This window comes from Schistocerca nitens, chromosome 10 (assembly GCF_023898315.1).
Source record: "Schistocerca nitens isolate TAMUIC-IGC-003100 chromosome 10, iqSchNite1.1, whole genome shotgun sequence".
Lineage (NCBI taxonomy): Eukaryota > Metazoa > Arthropoda > Insecta > Orthoptera > Acrididae > Schistocerca > Schistocerca nitens.
In genome coordinates, this window is record NC_064623.1 from 222,806,146 (window position 1) to 222,827,744 (window position 21,599).

Sequence of the window (21,599 nt, forward strand, 5' to 3'; positions counted from 1 at the left end):
TTTCCCCTTAACGCAGTTGGGTTATTTCCACTATCTTACAATTTTAATATTGTGCTATGGCTCAGTAGAGATAAGGAGTACTGTACTGTGATTCGTTGCCGAAAGGGGGGGGGGGGGGGGGGATTTTTGATACTGCATTACAATTGGGTGGAGATAAGAGGTCCCGCATTGTGACTGATTGGAGATATGCGGCGGAGGACACGGTTTCATTTCGCACTTACACAATTGCGCAGTTTCTGCAACCCTGCAGTTTTCGTTTTTGTCTTTCATGTTTAATACTGCGCTACGTCTACGTTTATACTCTGCAGACCACTGTGAGGCGCATGGTAGAGGGTTTGTCTCATTGTTCCAGTTATTAGGGAGTGCAGGAAGAGTGATTGTTTCATTGCCTCTGTGTGTACAGTAATTATTCTAATATTGTCCTCACAATCGCTTTGTGAGCAGTACGTAGGGGGTTGTAGTATATTCCTAGAGAAATCATTTGTGCATTCTGACGGACTTGGGCAATTCCAACAGGACAATGCGACACCACATACGTCCAGAATTGCTACAGCGTGGCTCCAGGAAGACTCTTCTGAGCTTAAACACTAGCGCTGGTCACCACACTCTTGAATCTTTGTTAATAGACTTTTTCAGGATAGTCTCCGTCTATCTTCAAGAGTATTCCAGTTCATTTCCTTCAGTATCTCTGTGACACTCTCCCACAGATTAAACAAACCAGTGACCATTTGTGCTGCCCTTCTCTGCATACTTTCAATATCCCTTGATAGTCCTATATGGTACAGGTCCTACATTCTTGAGTAATATTCTAGAACCAGTCGCACAAGTGATTAGTAAGCAGTTTCCTTTGTACACTGTTTGCACTTCCCCAGTATTCTACCAATAAACTGAAGTCTACCACTTGCTTTATCCACGACAGAACCTGTGTGGTCACGCCATTTCATATCCCTACAAAGTGTTACATCCAGGTATTTAGACGAGTTGCCCTACTGCAACAGAGACTGACTAATATTATAGTCGTTGCCTACTACATTTTTTCGCTTTTTGAAGTGAAAATTTTACATTTCTGAACATTTAAAGCACGTTGACAGTCTCTGTACCACTTTGAAACCTTCTTAGGATCTCACTGAATATTTACACAGATTCTTTTAAATAGTATTTCATTATACACAGAAGCACCTAGGAAACTGGTATAAGCATGCGTATTCAAATACAGAGATATGCAAACAGGCAGAAAACGGCGCTGCTGGCGGCAACGCCTGTAGAAGACAAGAGTCTGGCACAGTTGTCAGATTGGTCACTGCTGCTACATTGGCAGGTTATTGAGATTTAATTGAATTTGAAACTGGAGTTACAGTCAGCACACGAGCGATGGGACACAGCGTCCTCCAGATAGCGATGAAGTGGGGGTTTTCCCATAGGATCATTTCACATGTGTTCCGTGAAAATCTGGAATCCGGTAAAAAATCAAACCTCCGACATCGCTGCGATCAGAAAAAAGTCATACAAGAAAGGTACCAACGACGTCTGAAGAGAATCGTTCAAGGTGGCAGAAGTGCAGTCCTTCCGCAACAAGTGTCAGTGTGCGAACCATTCGACGAAACATCATCGGTAAGACCCTCTCATGTAGCCTGGATGACTCCACGGCACAAAGCTTTCTGCCTTGGCTGGGTCCGTCAACACAAACACTGGACTGTTGATGACTGGGAACATGTTGCCTGTTCGGACGACTCTCGTTTCAAATTGTATCGAGGAGATGAACGTGTACGTGTATGCAGATAAGCTCATTAATCCCTGGATCCTGCATGTCAGCTGGGGACTGTTCAAGCTGATGGAGGCTCCGTAATGGCGTGGGGCGTGTGCAGTTTGAGTGATATGGGACCCCTGATACGTCTACATACAACTCTGACCCTCTGACAGGTGGCACGTACGTAAGCATCCAGTCCGATCACCTGCATCTATTCATGGCCGTTGTGCATTCTGACGGACTTGGGCAATTCCAACAGGACAATGCGACGCCACATGCGTCCAGAATTGCTACAGCGTGGCTCCAGGAACACTCTTCTGAGCTTGAACACTTCCGCTGGCCACCAGACTCCCCAGACATGGAGGTCATCGAACATATCTGAGACGACTTGCTACGTGATGTTCAGAAGAGATCTCCGATCCCTCATAATCTTACGGATTTATGGACAGCCCTGCAGGATTAATGATGTTAGCTCCCTCGAACACTACTACAGACTGTAGTCGAGTCATCGCCACGTCATGTTGTGGCTCTTCTGCATGATCCCGGGGTCCCTACACGATATTAGACAGATCTGTCAGTTTCTTTGGCTCTTCAGTGTGGATAACTGCATGAACTTCAAGAAGCCTGATTTTACTATTGATATTGTCTCCGAGGTCATTAGTATAAACATGAACCGTAAGGATCCCAACAGACTTCCCCTGGCACACTTAAAGTTGCTTTCACATCTGACAGTTAGTCTCCATCCAAGGTAACAAGTTGCGTCCTTCCTACCACAAAGTCTCAACGAAGTCATAAATTTCACTTGATGCCACATATGATCTTACTTTTGACAATAAGTGTAGGTATGGTACTGAGTCAAATGCTTCCCGGAAATCAAGAAATACAGAATCTACCTCATTGCCTTCATGCAAAGCTTATAGCACGTCATGCGAGAAAAGTTCTAGTTGGCTTTCACATAATCGATGTTTCTGAAACCCATGCTGGTTGGCACTGATGTGGTCATTCTGTTCAAGATATCTGATTATTTTTGACTTCAGAATATATTGTAGGATTCCATCACCAGTTGATATCAGTGACATTGGACGGTAGTTTTGTGCATTACTTCTACTAACCTCTTTGTAGGCAGGTATGACCTGTGCCTCTTTTCAGGGACGAAGCTTTTTTTTTTTCTACTGATATATGATATGTTATAGTCAGATGAGGGGCCAACTTGGCTGCAAATTCAGTGTAGAATCTGAGAGGGATTCCCTCCAATCCTGGAGCTTTTTTCAATTTTAACGATTTCAGCAGCTTCTCAACACCACTGACACTAGTACTTCTTTCATTCACCTTTTCAGTGGTACGAGGATCAAACTGGGCAATTCTCCTGAGTTTTCCCTTGTAAAAGAACACTTTAAAACGAAGTTAAACATTTCAACTTCTGCTTTGCTACCTTCAATTTCAGTTCCTTCTCGTTCACTAGGCACTTCAAAAATGGCTCTGAGCACTCTGGGACTTGACATCTATGGTCATCAGTCCCCTAGAACTTACAACTACTTAAACCTAACTAACCTAAGGACATCACACACATCCATGCCCGAGGCAGGATTCTAATCTGCTACCGTAGCGGTCGCGCGGTTCCAGACTGAAGCGCCTAGAACCGCTCGGCCACACCGGCCGGCCACTAGGGACTTGACACTAACTTTGGTGTCATGGACAGCCTTTACATATGACCAGAATTTCCTTGCGTTCTGTGAAAGATCACTTGATAATATTCTGCCACGGTAGTCACCATAGGCGTCACACATTGGTCTATTGAAAGCCAAACGCATTTCACTGAGCATCTGTCAATCTATAACTCTACGTTTTGTTTTACACCTACTATGCAGTAATTTCTGTTCTTAAAGAATTTGCTTTACAGTGACTGTATACCAGTGAGGGTTATTCCCAATATGAACTGTTCTACTGTCACATGTATATCAAGAGCATGTTCAACTACTCATTTAAACTTTAGCCAGAGTTCCTCTGCATGTTCCTGCCCTGTGCTGAAAGTTTGAAGTTCCTTATACAGATATGACACTGCTGACGTTTTTATCTAGTTTATTGAACGTTTATATCTTTCTACATGTTTTAATTGTCCTTGTACTTTGGTAATTATTGTTGACACAACTGTGTCGTGGTTATGATACCAGTTTCGATGTGTACATCCTCTAAGAGTTCATGTCTATTTTTTGCCATTAGATCCAATATATCTCCATAATGAGTTTTAGGCAGGTTTCAGAGAAGGCATTTAGTAATGTTTGACAGAATGTCTTAAGACGCCCACAACTAACAGAACCGTAATTTTACAAATTAATTGTGGCATGATTAAAGTATGTGCCGTGGATGACAGTGTGATTGGGGGACTTATGTACAAGTGAACTGAGGTTTTCTCTATAGTTTTCGGTTATGTCAGGAGATGAATCTGGTGGGTGATAGAAGGATCTAATTATTACTTTATGTCCACACTTGATGCTGATACATAAATTTTCCCCAAAAACCTCACTGATATAAATTTCAGGTTTCAATCAGCCTTCTGAACCTAGTATTATGAGAGCTTTACTGCTTTTCATGAGCGCTTGAAACTCTGGCACTTCGTTGCGGATGCATCGGCAGTTCACCATTAGGATTTTAATATTCTCCCCTGTAAGTGGCATTGCTTCCGATCTTACACTAATAGTTATGGTTTTCTTACAGCTATCGTTATCTGGGTTGGAATGGAGAATCGGCTAATCCAAAAAGCCTTGTTTACAATTGATACATAGTCAGCTACCTGAGTAGCAGAATCTGATGTGTAGTGCACACCAGACCCGTTTAGGGGGACCCTACAGTTCTGAACCCTATGGCGCAAGTCCAGGAAGTCTCAGCCAAGCTTTTCACAGAACTTTCAAAGTCTCTGCTTCAGTCCTTCCACTCTGCTCACTACCAACGTGCCACAATCAGTACTGGAGACAATGCTGCAAATTGTGACCTTCGTTGAAAGTCCATACACAAGGTTGGTCTTCTCAACCTTGTCTGTCATTCGCAGGAATGACCCAAGAATGGCCTCAGAGCCCAGACGAGAGGCATAATTTATTCCAATATGCCCCACAGTCTGCAGTTGGTTGCACCCTTTTCCCTCAGTGGCTACTGGATTTGTGTCTTCAGCATGTTGAATGAGGCCAAAAGGCATACACACAGAGTGCACCTGGCGTCCTTCCCGTCCCTTGCTGCCATCATTCGCTGTATGTTCGACCTACCGGCGATTAATAGACCCTGCCCTTATGCGTTTGCCTCTTCCCAACACAGGACAAAACAGGTTTCCCCAAAATAGTTGAAGTGGGTCGTACTGTCTACGATTCGTTGGAAATCACGAAGGGTCTTGACTTCCCACTTATAAAGTTGATGTCAATGTTGATGTCAGTGGTTCAAGATCATCAATGATATCATGCGTGATTTATAAATAAGGCCAACGACCAATTTCCAGGTCAAGTAGGGTGTCTGGGAGATTCTACCTGTGTCAGAATGCTTGTAGTTACAATATCCTGGTAGCCAATTGGCTGGTTGGATGGTTTAAGGGGGCAGAGGCACCAAACTGCTTGGCTATCGGTCCCCCTGCAGCTGGAATGTTGCACAAGTTGTCGATGTCACAGCTGGGTGCAAGATAGGCAAACAAGGTGAAATCAACGCGTGTGGTCCACAGTCATTTCCAGGGTAGCTCAAGGCAATGTACAATTTAACTCTGTCATTCGAGCACTTGGGTTATGTCATGGCACCTTGTCTCGTGTATGCTGTGAGAACTTACGTATGAGGGCCAGTAACTCAATGATGACAGTGCTTGGCCTCAACCATTGCAGACTGTAACAGCGAAAATATGCGACACAATACAGCAAATCACTCGTGAAAAGAGCTACAACTAGTGAACAACTTTGCAATTCATATCACTTATTTGCTGCGTTGTAGAATGTATCTTTCCAGTCCTTGAACTGCGATCCAGTTCACAAGAATCTTCTCATAGATTTGGGAGGAGGGTGAAAGAATACCATCAATGGATTTCAAAGACGCAGTAACAGGTCGGTTGAAGTGGTGGTACACTCCAGTGGCAGTAAACCCATGGAAACGATATCAGGTGCTCTCTTCTGTCTATTAACTGGGCGCTACATAGGTTGTAAAGGGAGGTATTATTGTCTGGTAGTTTTTACTTTGGATGAAGTACAGATCTTTATTTGGTTCCACATCGTCTCTCATCAGTGAAATATTAGAAATATTATAAAACCTATTATATCCTCATGGAAGTTCACTAGTTGTGGAATGGTCTGATATATCTGCTGACATACACCCAATCAAGAACGCTTAGGGTTGGAAGAAACTTGCAGTGCAATATCACAGGAACTTCCTTCACACACCAGATGATCCCAGGAGAGCCCACATCAAGGAGTGATACAGGTTTCAACAGCAACTCCTTGACTACCTTGTGGATAGGCCTAGCATATTACAGTGCACAGCGTAGAACAAGACATTATTGAATGTAGTTCAGCAGCGACGATGATTTCACAGACACAAAAGAAAAGTGCATACCTGTAGATTCTTCCATGATTTACAGTCTTCAGATATGCACCCATGTTAGGTGCTACATTTATTCTAAAGTCATCCAGTCTTCACCCATTGTTGAACAATCAGTTAATTTCTACAAAACAGATTAAAAATAAACTGAATAAACAAAGAACTGAAAGAAAAGCAACTATGTATCATATTACACGGTGCAGTCACATTAACATAAACACCTATCGAAATACTGCTGCTTCTTTGGATCACGAACGTACACAGCGAGCTGTGTGACATGTTGCATTGCCCTGCTGGTAGGTACCATCGGTTGAGGAAAAAGGAACTGCATGTAGTGGTGGACATGGCTCCCAAAGATAGAAGCATGATTGTGTTGGTCCATTGGGTCTTCCAGAATGTCGAGATCACCCAGTTGTTGTTGTTGTTGTGGTCTTCAGTCCTGAGACTGGTTTGATGCAGCTCTCCATGCTACTCTATCCTGTGCAAGCTTCTTCATCTCCCAGTACCTACTGCAACCTACATCCTTCTGAATCTGCTTAGTGTATTCATCTCTTGGTCTCCCTCTACGATTTTTACCCTCCACGCTGCCCTCCAATGCTAAATTTGTGATCCCTTGATGCCCAGTTAATGCCGCAAAAACTCTCCTAAGGCCATAACACTCTGTTCTATGGCCAGACCCTTCTGCCGATTGTTGCAGGGTGTTTACTTTCAGACGTTTCACGCTGTACAGCTCAACTGCCATATATCTCAGCAAATTCCAGCCTCTGTCACCAATGAAGAGCAGGCAGCATGGCTGCATGAACCAGTCGTCTGCTGCAGAGACCCATATATATAGCAACATTCGCTGAACGGTTATTGAGGAGATACTGTTGCTAGCCCCTTGGTTTATCTGGGTCGCCAGTTGGTCAACACATGCACATATATTTGCCGCAGTCATCGTTCGTATATGGTCCATGGTGCACAGCAGAAGCCTTACGATCAATTTTGGATAGCGCCATTATGCCATGCATGTTGCACTTTAACAATGGTGGCATGTGAACAGTTAACAAAGTTGGCCATTTCGGAAATGCTTCCAATCTTGTCCCAAAAAGCAATGATGAAGCCGTTTTGGATGTCAGGTAAATCGCTGTTTCTCCATTATGACACCTGCGCCTGGTGCGCTGTCAATCTCCCCCCCCCCCCCCCCTCACTCAAAACTCTTTATATACCCTCCACTGCTAATATTGCCATCTGAATGTGTGAGTGGTTATTGCACTTTGACGTTGAACATAGGTGACGCCCACATTAATGTGACTGAACTGTGTAAAAAGAAACTGTAGGTTTCAGACTGCACACACTGCTTTGCCAGACTGCAGCACATGACTTGCGCTACTGTCTCTCTCGCTCTCTCTCTTTCTCTCTCTGTCACTTTATCTATGTATGTATGTCGCTCTCTCTATGAAGTAAGAGTGCTACTCTACTTTTACACTACTTACTGCTGAGAGGAGCTTTCTCGGGCAGGAATATAACAGCCACATTATGGCTCAAATAGCCCTCCGTTTTGTAGTCCAGGTGGGCTACAGCCCAGTGCGCAACCACGATCCAGGATGTGGTCTCGTTCTTATCCCGATGAACGCTTCCCAGTTTAACGGTAAACTTCTTACGTCTGCAAGAATAAATGTATTTTCAGTTGCAAAGCAGACAGGCGATGCCAATAATTTTTGCGTATAGCTAATGGTAATCAACGCCACGAACATTACAGAGCAGAATGGAACACAGCTTCTCTCTAAAGCTGTAATAAGGTGCCTTTTCATATGTCTAAAGACACGCACAAATACAATCTTATCTATCTGACTACAAATAATATATTGTCTATGACTCAGTTAGGATTTTAAATGATTACAAAATAGATAATGGCTATTTACACATTGTATTTGAAAGAACATCACAAACATTTCTGGGCAAGGTGAAGGAATAAACAGGTTGGAGGAGACTGTAAAATGAAGAAATATACGATATGATGAACCGGTGTAATGCAGTACAAAAAGTAAAAGTTGAGCTACTACAGTGGGCTGAGGATATTGTGAGATGACCGACGGTGCTATTTCAAAAGTAATACTGGTAGCAAGGTCAGAGCGAAAGAGGCCCTTGCAAAGATTCTGATCAACACCGGAGGATATGCTACAGACAGACCTGCAGCAGATATGATTCAGAGGAAACTGGATGGGAGCTGCACATGACAGCATCTTCCAACGGGCGAGGGTGGGAGGCCAGTTTGTGAAACCGGTGCATGATCTGGAAGGTCCCTTACCGCTCGTTAAACAAATAATGAGTACCAGAGGGTTATAATTAAGATGTAGCTACTCCTGGAGGTCCGGAGTGGTCTGTAATTATCGTGTGGCAGCGAGACTTTGTAGATATGCTAGCGCGTAAATGCGGAACCGGTTTACGCTGGAAAAAAATGTTTTAATTTCGACCACCACGTGCAAATCTGGCGATGTACACGGTTTGTATGGCGGTATGTCATCCACGCTCTCATTTGACAAGCCATGACGTCAGTGCACGGTACGACTATCGAGAAGAGAATCCGTACGCTTTGAGTGAAACTGTTTTATGTCAACAACACCTGCTACTGGGCTACATTGAGAAAGTATCACTGACTCAAAGATCTGAGGAGACGCCCAATGTCATTAAATGGTTTAATGACATCGATAGGAAAATTCGGAAGCACGGGTGAACTTGGTATGTCACCTGAAAGATGAAGGTGTCCTATCCCGGTGGAAGTTATTGACGAGGTTGCTGTTGCTGTAACTGAACGTCCAGGATGTACCATGGCTAGTGTTAGTGCCCGTGTTGTGTCACGAGAATTGTCCATCTCATGGTCAACAGTACGGAAAGTTTTGCGGTCTGTTTTAAACTGGATCTCCTACAAGATACAGACTGTGTAGAAACTGGAACCTCATGATGTGCAGCATCGTTCTGAATTGGCTCTTTGGTTTTTCGCACGGAACGAAGTTCATGAGATGTGGCCAGGAAATATTTTATGAAATGACGAGTCAGATTTTACATTGAATACAGCGAATACACAGGATTGCCGCATTTGGATTACCGTTCAACTGGGTGTTGTGCATGAGTAGCTATTGCACTTGCTGTATGTGACTCTATGGCATGGATTGACAAGCAGCTTTATTCTTGGCCCATTCTTCTTAGAAGACAAGGCACCCAGAGGGTCTGTCAAGTGAACCATCACGTCTGTATGTTCTGGAAACCTACTTGTACAGCATGTCATTGTTCCTTTGCAGAATCACAACTGTGTGGATACCCTGTTTTCTTGCGACACCACAGAGCGAGGTGGGGCCGTGTTAGCACACTGGTCTCGCATTCGGGAGGAAGGTTCAAACCCGCGTCCAGCAGTCCTGATGTAGGTTTTCCATAATTTCCCTACTTCGTTTCAGACAAATGCGCGGATGGTCCCCTTTAAAGACTATGGCTGTCTTCCTTCCCCTTCCATCCTTAATCCGATGCGACCGATGACCTCGCTGTTTGGTCCTCCTCCCCCCCCCCCCCCCCCCCCCCATCAACCAACCAAGCATGCAAGATTGGGCAACACTTCATTCCGCTGCTCAGTGCAACCTTCAAACAAACGTGTTGTCTCCAGAACTTTTCCAGATGCATGGCCTGCAAGATCACCTGATATGGATCCATGAGACTGGATATCTAAAACCTAAAAGATCGTTACTGCTGCCTGTTCTGAAGGCCAGTTTACAGGGACACGTTGCTCAGCTTTCACCAGAACTGCTCTGTGAGCAACTGTTGATCATGTTGTCTTATAGATGGAGTACCCTGTTGTCGTTTCTGGTGCTTGTATTGAACAAATATTGTAAGTGGTGGTTATAAATAATATCAACGTTAGACCTTTCTCGCTTGTTTGACCTTTTCTGTCCGCACCCCATTCCTAATATGTTACACATGGAAACATTTCTGTACTTTTTTTTACACCTGGTAGCTGAAACTGGAACTAATTTTTATCCAGCATAAATCGGTTCTCCGTTAATGCATTATAGTATCTACCAAGTTTCACTGCCATGTGATAATTACAGCCCACACTGGACCTCTGTGTGTAGCTGCAGTTCAATTATAACCACTTAGTGTGTAGACATTTAGCGAGATCTTACCTAATTCAGTGGCCAATTTTGGTTACTGGTGTATTTTATGGTCTTTCAAAGGCAACTGACGAAGGAAATTACAATAAGCTTTTAAGTAAGTTAAAACATTTTAGTGTAACAGGAAGTAGTGGAAAGTGGTTGGTATTGTATCTCTTTGATACGAAATGCAGTGTGTCATTAGGAATGAGTCTTGTATTAAGATTTTAGGCATGATACAACTGAGACTTTATTACATGCCACCATTACTTTTTCTCAAGTGTATCACTGACATTCCGACAGGTCAAATTTGTTTTGTTTCCAGTTGATACAAACATTTCAGTAAAGTGCCAATCGGTTAATGAAATGTAGAAGCGAGGCATGTTCAGCATGGTCAGTTACAGCTGCAGAAACTTCAACCTCCGTGGGACTGACCCACCTCCCTATCCGTGCTGCACCACCTAATTCACCTCATTCTTCAAAATTCTTCAGCAGATGCTTTATCCCATTTATTGATATGAGACCTCTTCACAGCTGTTTCTGTTGCCAGTATTCCCCCGATGCAGTGCTGCTGTTGCTGCCATTCTGATAGAACTATTTTACCAGCAGTGCATGGACTCTGCTGTCAATAGTCATTGCGTTTGGTATGGAAAACTTCAATCTTCTTAACCCTTTACACAAAAACTCTCTTCATAAAAGAAATCAACTTACAGGAACAAGTGACAAGCAGCAGGCTTACATCAAGGCAGGAGGAAACATGTCACAGTCGGACTGCTTATTTTGACGTTGTGGCAAAAAGTGGAAGTATAATTTCTTACAGCACACTCTGTGAGTGCTCTGATTTATGAACATACCATCGATGTTTCAGCATCCTGCAAGTATGAAGGAACCTTCCATCGTATTTCTGAATATCTGCAATATTGTACCTATCTGCTGACACTGGATATGCATTTTCGAAGGAACTTTGCATTCTATTTCTGAATAACACAGACACTGCTTCTGTAAAGTTTGGAAGGTAGGAGACGAGGTACTGGCAGAAGTGAGGCTGTGAGGACGGGGCGTGAGTCGTGCTTCGGTAGCTCAGATGGTAGAGCTCTTGCCCGAGAAAGGCAAAGGTCCCGAGTTAGAGTCTCGGTCTCGCACACAGTTTTAATCTGCCAGGAAGTTACAGGAAAGACGTATTTTAAAGATTGTTACACAGAAATAAGTAATCAGTATTCAGCTAATGGAAACAAGTGATAAAAATTTGAGTCTTGCGTGGGTGACACATAGAAAAAAAGAGCACATGGAAGCTTTTTACTTTCTTTCTTGTAATACAATCTTTACAGGAGAGTTTTTCGTTTGAATTTAATTTTTTCCGTCACGGCACTGTAGTTTAACTTTCAATGTTAGGTGAGATAACTTTTCCTTTTAGGACCAACACTATTTGATGAAAATCAAGTTTAGGGATATAATGTGCCAAAATCAAGCTCCAAAGCAGGATTGGTGGTGGTGGTTAGTGTTTAACGTCCCGTCGACAACGAGGTCATTAGAGACGGAGTGCAAGCTCGGGTTAGGGAAGGATTGGGAAGGAAATCGGCCGTGCCCTTTCAAAGGAACCATCCCGGCATTTGCCTGAAACGATTTAGGGAAATCACGCAAAACCTAAATCAGGATGGCTGGAGACGGGATTGAACCGTCGTCCTCCCGAATGCGAGTCCAGTGTGCTAACCACTGCGCCACCTCGCTCGGTCCCAAAGCAGGAGAAAGAACAGTTGAGATAAATAAGTCTTTTCATTCTGCTTAGTGTTCTTGAGAAATTTAATTTTTGATGTGACAGTTTGTATTTAGGTTTTGCAGCCATGTACCTGATGTTGATGGTTTTGAAGAAGTAAGATGAAACATACAGAGGTTGATGAATAATATGGGGCACTGAGGGATGCTCACATAAGAAAAATAAAGTAGAGAAGTTGTCTTAGTACTTATTGAAATATGAACAAAGGTAAAAGTATAAGAAGCAATGGTAGTAATAAGTAACATGGTTTGTAATGAGGGGAAATAAGACAAGGCTTGATGAAAATAGCTGTATGTGATTCAATGGTAATAAGACGTAATATGTTTATAATGAGGTAAATGACAATCATAAAAATTCAGTAAACTGGGAAGAAATTTTGGTTACTTCATTTTCACCTGTTTTTTATTGCTAACTTCATCTAAATCCTTTTTTAGTTGTATTTTGGTTTCGTTTAAACAAAAGCACTGTAGGTGAGGGAACAAAACAGGTCATTTGTAACATTTTTTAATCACTATGCTGAATTTACTTTTTAGTATCTGTTTCATAATTGTATCTTTTTTATTTTCTTTGTTCATATAAGATGGTATTTTAAGGCTGGTTTCTTTTTGTGACCGACAGGTGACTAATGACTGTCTAATAGGAGTTTTCTGGTACCTAATTATCTGACTGCATTCAATAACTTTTTTTAGTTAGTCCAACCATGGTGGTTTCCCTACTTCATATGTATTTCTGGTTGATTTGTTCCCTGTCCTTATATATGTTTGTAGTTGAGTAGTAATGGTCTGTGTTCTGTGTTGCGTAAAATAGTGAAATATGTGAAATGTATGTACACAAATAATATTTATTTTTCCTTCTTTTTTATCTTTAATGAATGATGTGTAATGTATATGTTAGATTTTGTTACTTATTTTGTAACATTTGAACTATTTTATCTTCACAATTTCTAGAAATATCATTTTTGCTCATTTGCACTGTTATGATTACACTGCACGAGTAGTTTTACTATAGTATCTTATGGATTATTGCTACGTTAACGTTTTGTATTAGTAGTAAGTTTAATGAAAAAACCGGTTACAACTTCTTAGGTACATATGTTATCATGTATGTCAGTTCTTATATTCCAGCCATTTTTCCTGTATAAGACTTAGATTGTCACATATATTCTGTTTGGCAAAATAAACACTTTTTGGCAAAAAAGGGTAACACAAAATCTGGCAGAAACAAGTAAATCGAATTTCGCATGAACACTATATCTTCAAAAAAATAACACCGAATTTACATAAAAATTACACCGAATTCGGAAAAAATAAATATCGAAAAGGGAGAAAGCTAACTTGAAAACTGAAAAAACCGCCATAATGATAAAATAACACAGAGTTTGGCAAAAAAAAATGAATTTGGAAAAAAACCACTGAAATTAGTAGAAAATTAAGACAGACAACGAATAAAATAACATCAAAATTGGCCAAAAATAACTGCGAAATCGGCAAAAAACTAATTTGGCAACGAAGTAGCACCGAAACTGGCAAAAAACAACACCGAGCTCGATCAGAAATAACACCAGATATGGCACTAAATTAAAACTATTTTTTCGTGACTATCGATAGGTAGTCGTCAACTTTAAGTATAATCGATTTTAACTCTGAATATACGTCATTGGAGTTGTAATGTCGGATCGTCCTTAGCGTCCACAGCTAAACTGTGTACGGAAAACAGTACTGTGAGCTCGCGTGATGAACTGGAAGCCTTGCACTAATTCGCACTTCCGTTTGTCGTGACAATCACATGTAATAGTTAAATACCGAAGTATCGGAATCATAGCTGCGAATACTGGAAACAACAGTTTATTGAAGTGTAACGTAGGACGCGGTTCTCCCAAACGCATACGTCTGCAGCCCCCTAAATTAGACATTACACCACGAAGCGGCGTCCCTTGTTGCGCACGCTAGACAAGCGCCCTCCTAGCCCAGCTGCAGCTGCAGCTGCAGCTGCCGCTGCCACTCACCCGACGGTGCAGAAGGCGCCGGTGAGGACTGCGGTTCTGGTGATGAGCGACCCGCCGCACAAGTACAGCCCGTCGGCGAGGACGAGAGCCTGGTGTGGGAACTGGCCGAGCGCGGAGGGGCTGCCGTCGACGACGCGACCGTCTCCCTCTCCGTGAGGCGACTGTGTGCCTGAAACAGGACGTCACCACGGTGGGGTACAGTTCTGCTCAACACTCATGGCGTATATTAGTTTGAGATCCACCGCCAACACAGAACCTACATCTGATTGACAAGTAAACACGGAAGGCTCTTTGTTCACTAAATATCGTCGTCGTCGGCTGATACTCGCATCCGAGTTTTCATTTCTCTCCTGAGATTTCCTTTGTCACGGTTCAGGCGTGGAAGTGTCGTTGATGGCTTAGCAATCCAATCCTAGCGTGGAACGGGCGGCCACAGACATTACAGCTGATGGAAGGTGGAGGACGTGGCTGAGCCTGGAGGAGTTTACGTCTCCGGCGTTTCTCATTCTCCATTCTTCGGCGTTCCAGCTCAAAGTTTTGAAGAGCATGTTAGGTAACTGAGCGCCAGCGACTTCGATCTTCTGCTATTGTGGACCAGTTACTCGGATCGATGTTCAAGTTTTTCAGATTTTTCTTGTACTGATCCTTATAACGTTTGAGAGGGGCACCTCCTGGCCTTTTACCTGTGCTCACTTCGCTGTACAGCATTTGGCGTGGAAGTCTGTCAGTTTTCATCCGCTGGACATGTCCGACCCATCTGAGTTGATGCCCAATGATAAGAGCTTCCATGCTATGCATTTTTGCTTTTTCAAGAACAGCCGTGTTGGATATGAAGTCATCCCATTTCAGGTTCATGATATATCGTAGCTTCTGTTGGTTGAAGCGTTCTAGTTTCTTCAGATCACAGCAATATAACGTCCAGGTTTCGCAACCACATAGCAGGGTGGAACTGACTACAGCTTTGTACACCATCAGTTTGGTGTACAGTGTTAGGTCTTTAATCAGGAAGACGTCCAAATGATACATGGGCAGCACGTAATCTATTCTCCACAGCTTTTCCAGATGAGCAGTTAGTATACTTCCTAGGTAGAGGGAATGGTCCACTTGTTCCAAGGGTGTATCATAAATGTATATGCTGAAATCAGGAACGGAGGAGCCAGGAGCTGGCTGCGCCATCACCTTTGTCTTTGGAATATTGATGGACAGACCAAATCGTTCGTACACCCTGCTGAAGGAGTCAACTGACAGCTGCAACTCTGCAGGTGAATGAGCTGGAGAAGCATTGTCATCAGCATACTGCAGCTCTGTCACATGAGTGGTGCTGGTGAACCTTTTTGAATGGAGTCTGGACTGGTTGAATAATCCTCCATCGAACCTGTACTTTAGTTCTATTCCTGCATTGTTTACGGACGTCTCGTAAAGCATAGCTGCCAGATACAATGCAAATAATGTTGGTGCCAGAACGCATCCTTGTTTAAGCCACCATTTGTTCTTGATTGCTCGTATTTCACTTTGACATTTCTGCTTGAGTTCTTGAAAGTGTGCTTTCTTTTCTGCGCAGGACGGATCTTGAGCAAAGGACAGGTAAGCATCCCGCTTTGCATTGATGATGGCTTGGATTTCTCCATGGTTGTCACTAAATATAACAAATTCACAAACAGAAATTACATTAGTTACAACATAGAGTTGTTTCAAATTATTTCTACCTTTTTATACCTTTCAGTGTACTTATATTTACTCTGTCAGTTCACATAGCTCTATCCCTGTTTTCGCTTTCTGCTTCCTTTTTAGCAATTGTGTCTATTATTATTATTATTATTATTATTTATTTTATGGCCTTCATTGGACCACTCTAGTAAAAAATACAAAGTTGTAAACAAGCTGTTACACAGGGACACAATTTGGCTCAACAATAACTTAATATGATATTTAGCTAATATAATTATTAGAGTCTATTCTTATATGAAAGGTGTTTTCCTCTTCTGTCTGGCCAATATTTCTTCATTCTTTCAGATATTTTCTTTCTGAGACCACTCTTCCTGTACTCCTTTTATTGATTTTCATTTGTAGTCTGGCTGCAGGTCTTGCAGTTTTCTGGATTTCTCTGTCTTGTTTTTTAGGTCATCTACTGTAATTTGGAGTTCTTTTATATCTTCCTCAATTTCTGTATCCATTTAATGTCGCTCTTGCTATTCCACAATTTTTGCATTATTTTTTTACTAATTCTGTTTTCTGGAGTTCCCATCAGATGTCCGAAGAATGAGATGCGTTTCTTCCTGATCGTGCTCATGACTGGTTCTATTTTCTTATATAATGTTTCATTTGGTGCTATTCTCCAATGTCCATTTATTTTGTACTGTTTATTTATACATGTCCTAATTATTCTTCTTTCTATTTTTAGTATTCTGTCAATTTCTGCTGTATTAGTCGTTTTAAAGATAGTTTCAGCTGCATATGTTATTTCTGGTTGTGTAACTGTTTTATAGTGTTTTAATTTTGCATCAATAGATAGGCTTTTTTGTTGTATGTAGTTTTGGTAATGTAATCTGCGTAGTTCGGTTTTTTTATTCTATTATGCCATGATGGCTTCTCATTTAGATTGTATGTTATTATTTCGCCTAAATATTTAAATTTATCAACAATTTTGATTTCCTGTTCTGATATTGTAATTTTGTTTGCAAGTGGTGGATCAGTTAGCATAGTCTTCGTTTTTTCAAATGATATTCTAAGGCCTACTTTCTCTGCTATTTCTTGTAGTGATTTCACTTGTTGCCTGGCTTCTTGAACGGTGTTGGCTAGGAGAGCAAGATCATCAGCGAATCCCAAGCTGTTTAATCTAATATCATCTTTTGCACTTCCAGTTATTATCATCTTTGGATTGTTCTTGTACCATTCTCTCATTACGTATTCCAGTGCACAGTTGAACAGTAATGGTGATAGGCAGTCATCTTGTCTTAAGCCTGTTTTTATGAGTAATGGTTCCGCAATTTCTCCTCTAAACTTCACTTTTGATTTGCTGTTGGTTAGTGTGAGTTGTAATATTTTAATTACTTTTGGATGGAGTCGTAGATTTCTCAAAATTTTTAATACTGAAGGTCTGTGGAGACAGTCATATGCCTTCTTAAAATCTACAAATGTTATTGCCAGAGGTTTGTTCCGTTTCTTGTAGTATGCCATAATCAATTTCAAAGTAATTACCTACTCTGCACAGCTTCTCCATGGTCTGAAACCTCCCTGATATTCCCCTAACTCCTTGATTTTTTCATATAGGATCTTGGATAGAATTTTGTATGTGCAACCTCTGAGAGAGATTCCTCTGTAATTGCCTGGGTTGCTCTTATCTTCCTTTTTGTGTAGTGGGTGGAGAACAGTTGTGGTCCAATGTTTGGGGAATCGTTCTGTTACCCAAATTTTTGTTAGAGCCATGTGTAAGGAGACCTTGACTGTGTCACTTGCATATTTCCACATTTCAACAAAAACCTGATCTTCTCCACATGGCTTATAATTTTTTTGTTCTTTAAGAATTTTTTCTACTTCTTGGAAAGTTGGAGGGTCTAGTTTGTTAGGTTTGGTTTTTATTGGGGTATTTATGTTGATTTGTAAGGGTTCTTTGGGTTCCTCGCAATTCAGAAGTTTGTTTAATGCTTTTGCCACGATTTCTGCATTTTGCTTGATACTGTGTGTCATTCTTCCATCTTCATCTTTCAGTATTAGTGTAGGGGCCTCATATTGTTGTAGTTGTTTCCCAAAGATTTTATAGTAGTTCCTGTCTAACATTACTAACATTTGTCAAAAGACAAAAATATTGTCTTATTAGCAGTCACATAACGGACCTAATGGATGACAGCCTCGATAAAATGATTCCAACAAGCCCAGTATGAGAGCATTACTTAACTCATTTTGTGGCTCAACTTGTTCTTCTTCTTTTCTTCCCTTTAGTCAGGACGTAGATGACGCATCTGTGTCAGATGCCGCCTGTGCAGTGACTCAGCCTGACAGTATAGCGCAACGAATATTTATGCTCCATATGAATCTAAGTGAACTACGTGAGTTATTCTCCGATTCTGTTGAGACTTTACACATTGCTTTTTGTTATTGCTAAAATGATAGTGGCCAAATTTCATTTAATTTTTTATCATAGTTTCGAAGACAGAACATTTTACCTAAATATCATACAAAACCATTCTGGTATTTCAAAATTGAACTAGTTACAGCAACAGATTAACCTTCAATATCGTATGGATATAATGAAAAGTTCAGTAGCCAAAAGCCAGTTAACATAACATTTGCAATTTTTATTTGACGTGATATTGACGTGATATTCAAACATTTTAAAATTGATATTCAGTTACATTTTTTATGTGAGTGAGTGGGAGTGATTGAGAGAATGAATGAGAGACGTTAGAAATTGGGAATGTTTTATTTTGTGAAGATCTATGTGATATGCAAATCTTAGGAGCATTCGTTTAAGTGAGCATCGTTTTGTAAAAGGCAGCCAGAAGACAAGTTAAGAACGTAGTAATTTTGTTGTTTAATTTTGGATTTACTTCGTACTTTATTTGGTTTATAGTTAAAAAACAATCTAATAGATTGATGGTTTTGCTTACGTAAATGTACCTTCTGAATTCTGGTCGGATAAGACAGGATCTGGCCATGAGAATCATCTAGGAGAAATTTCTGATTGCTAGTTGAGACCAACATGCAATCAGAATTGAGAGCTTCCCGTGTCGAGAGACTGGTCCTGTATGTACGAACACACTGCTTGGGAGAATCGATTCCGGACCACTGTGCTGAACACATGATCTTAGATCACTCTTCCCAGATAGTATGTAAAATGAAGAATTAGACAAGTAAATTCCATTCGTTTAATCTTTGGTCATTTCATGTGCTTCCATGTGAAAGAAAATCGCGTGTGAAATATTCTGCTCGAACTTAGAAAAATCGCGCGGCATATTACGTATACATGAGGGAGGAGTGTGACGGGAACCACGACGGAGGGGTATCTGTTGAGAGGCCAGACAAACGTGTGGTTCCTGAAGAGGGGCAGCAGCCTTTTCAGTAGTTGCAGGGGCAACGGTCTGGATGATTGACTGATCTGGCCTTGTAACACTAACCAAAACGGCCTTGCTGTGCTGGTACTGCGAACGGCTGAAAGCAAGGGGAAACTACAGCCGTAATTTTTCCTGAGGGCATGCAGCTTTAGTGTATGGTTAAATGATGATGGCGTCCACTTCGGTAACATATTCCGGAGGTAAAATAGTCCCCCATTCGGATCTCCGGGTGGCGACTGCTCAGGAGGACGTAGTTATCAGGAGAAACAAAAATGGCGTTTTACGGATCAGAACGACGAATCTCAGATCCCTTAATCAGGTAGGCAGGTTAAAAGATTTAAAAAGGGGAATCGATAGGTTAAATTTGGACGGAGTGGGGAATTAGTGAAGTTCAGTGGCAGGAGGAATCAGACTTCAGGTAAGGTGAATACAGGGTTATAAATATAAAATGAAATAGGGGTAATGCAGGCGTAGGTTTAATAATGAATAAAAAATAGGAATGTGGGGAAGCTACTGTGAACAGTACAACGAACGCATTATTGTAGGCTCGATAGACATGAAGGCCACGCATACCACAATAGTGAAAGTTTATATGTCAACTAGCTCCACAGATGACATAGAGATTGAATAAATGTATAATGAGATGCAAGAAATTATTCAGATAGTGAAGGGAGACGAAAATCTAATAGTCATGGCGGACTGGAATTCGATAGCAGGAAATGAAAGAGCAGGAAAAGTAGTAGGTGAAAATGGACTGGGGGTAATGAATGGAAAAGGGTGCCGCCTGGTAAAATTTTGCACAGAGAGTAACTTAATCATAGCTAACACTTGGTTTAAGGACCATGAAAGAAGGTTGTATAGGTGTAAGAGGCCTGGAGGCACTGGAAGGTTTCACATGGATTGCATAATGGTAAAACAGAGATTTAGGAACCGGGTTTTAAGTTGTAAGACATGTGAACTCAGACTACAAATTATTGGTTATGAACTATAGATTAAAACTGAAGAAACTGCAAAGAAGTGGGTCGGTCGGAGTGGCCGAGCGGTTCTAGGCGCTACAGTCTGGAACCGCGCGACCGCTACGGTCGCAGGTTCGAATCCTGCCTCGGGCATGGATGTGTGTGATGTCTTTAGGTTAGTTAGGTTTAAGTAATTCTAAGTTGTGGGGGACTTATGACCTCAGAAGTTAAGTCCCATAGTGCTCAGAGCCATTTGCAAAAAAGTGGGAATTTAAGGAGATGGGATCTGGATAAACTGATGAACCAGGGGTTGTAGAGAGTTTCAGAGAGGGCATTAGGGAACGAGTGACAAGAATGGAGGAAAGAAATAGAGTAGAAGAAGGATGGGTAACTTTGAGAGATGAAATAGTAAGGGCAGCGGAGGATCAAGTAGGTAAAAATACGAGGGGAACTCCTTGGGTTACAGAAGAGATATTTACTTTAATTAATCAAAGGGGAAAATATCAAGAAACCATAAATGAAGCAGGCGTAAAGAAATACAAATGTCTCAGAAACGAGATCGAGAAGAAATGCAAAATGGCTAAGCAAGAATGGCTAGAGGACAAATGTAAAGACGTACAATCTTATGTAACTATGGGTAACATAGATGCTGCCCACAGGAAAATTGAAGAGACCTTTGGAGAAAAGAGAACCACTTGTATGAATATCAAAAGCTCAGATGGATGTCCAGTTCTAAGAAAAGAAGGGACGGCAGAAAGGTGGAAGGAGTGTATAGAAGGACTATACAAGGGCGATGTACTTTAGGGCAATATTGTGAGAATGGAAGAGAATGTAGGTGAAGATGAAATGAGGGATATGATACTGTATCGAGACAAGTCCCTGGGAGTAGGCAGCATTCCATTAGAACTACTGATTGCGCTGACGTAACTCAACCACCTGGTGGGCAAGATGTAGGAGTCAGGTGGAATACCCTCACTCTCCAAAGAAAGCAGGTGTTGACAGGAGTGAAAATTACCAAACTATCAGTTTAATAAATTATGGCTGCAAAACACTAACACGAATTCTTTATAGACGAATGGAGAAACTGGTAGAAGCCGACCTCGGGGAAGATCAGCTTGGATTCTGTAGAAATATTGGAACACGTGACGCGATACTGACCCTATGAAGTATCTTAGAAGATAGATTAACGGAAGGCAAACCTACGTTTCTAGCATTTGTAGACTTAGAGAAAGCTTCTTACAATGTTGACTGGAATAGTCGCTTTCAAATTATGAAGGAACCAGGGGCAAAATACAGGGAGTTGAAGGCTATTTACAATTTGTACAGAAATCAGATGGCAGTTAAAAGAGTCGATGGGCATGAAAGGGAAGCAGTGGTTGGGAAGG

At 41.6% G+C, this 21,599-nt stretch overlaps 1 protein-coding gene across 1 annotated transcript in view; it reads right to left on the bottom strand.

Annotated features, from left to right (window-relative positions):
- Nucleotides 1-21,599, bottom strand: part of LOC126210024 (brachyurin-like) — a 149,355-nt gene that overhangs the window by 55,468 nt on the left and 72,288 nt on the right. Inside the window, exons 4-5 of the mRNA XM_049939128.1 lie at nt 14,208-14,376; nt 7,783-7,952 (exon numbers count right to left, since the gene is read on the bottom strand). Coding sequence (XP_049795085.1) covers nt 7,783-7,952; nt 14,208-14,376 — 339 coding nt within the window. The remainder of the gene's footprint in view (nt 1-7,782; nt 7,953-14,207; nt 14,377-21,599) is intronic.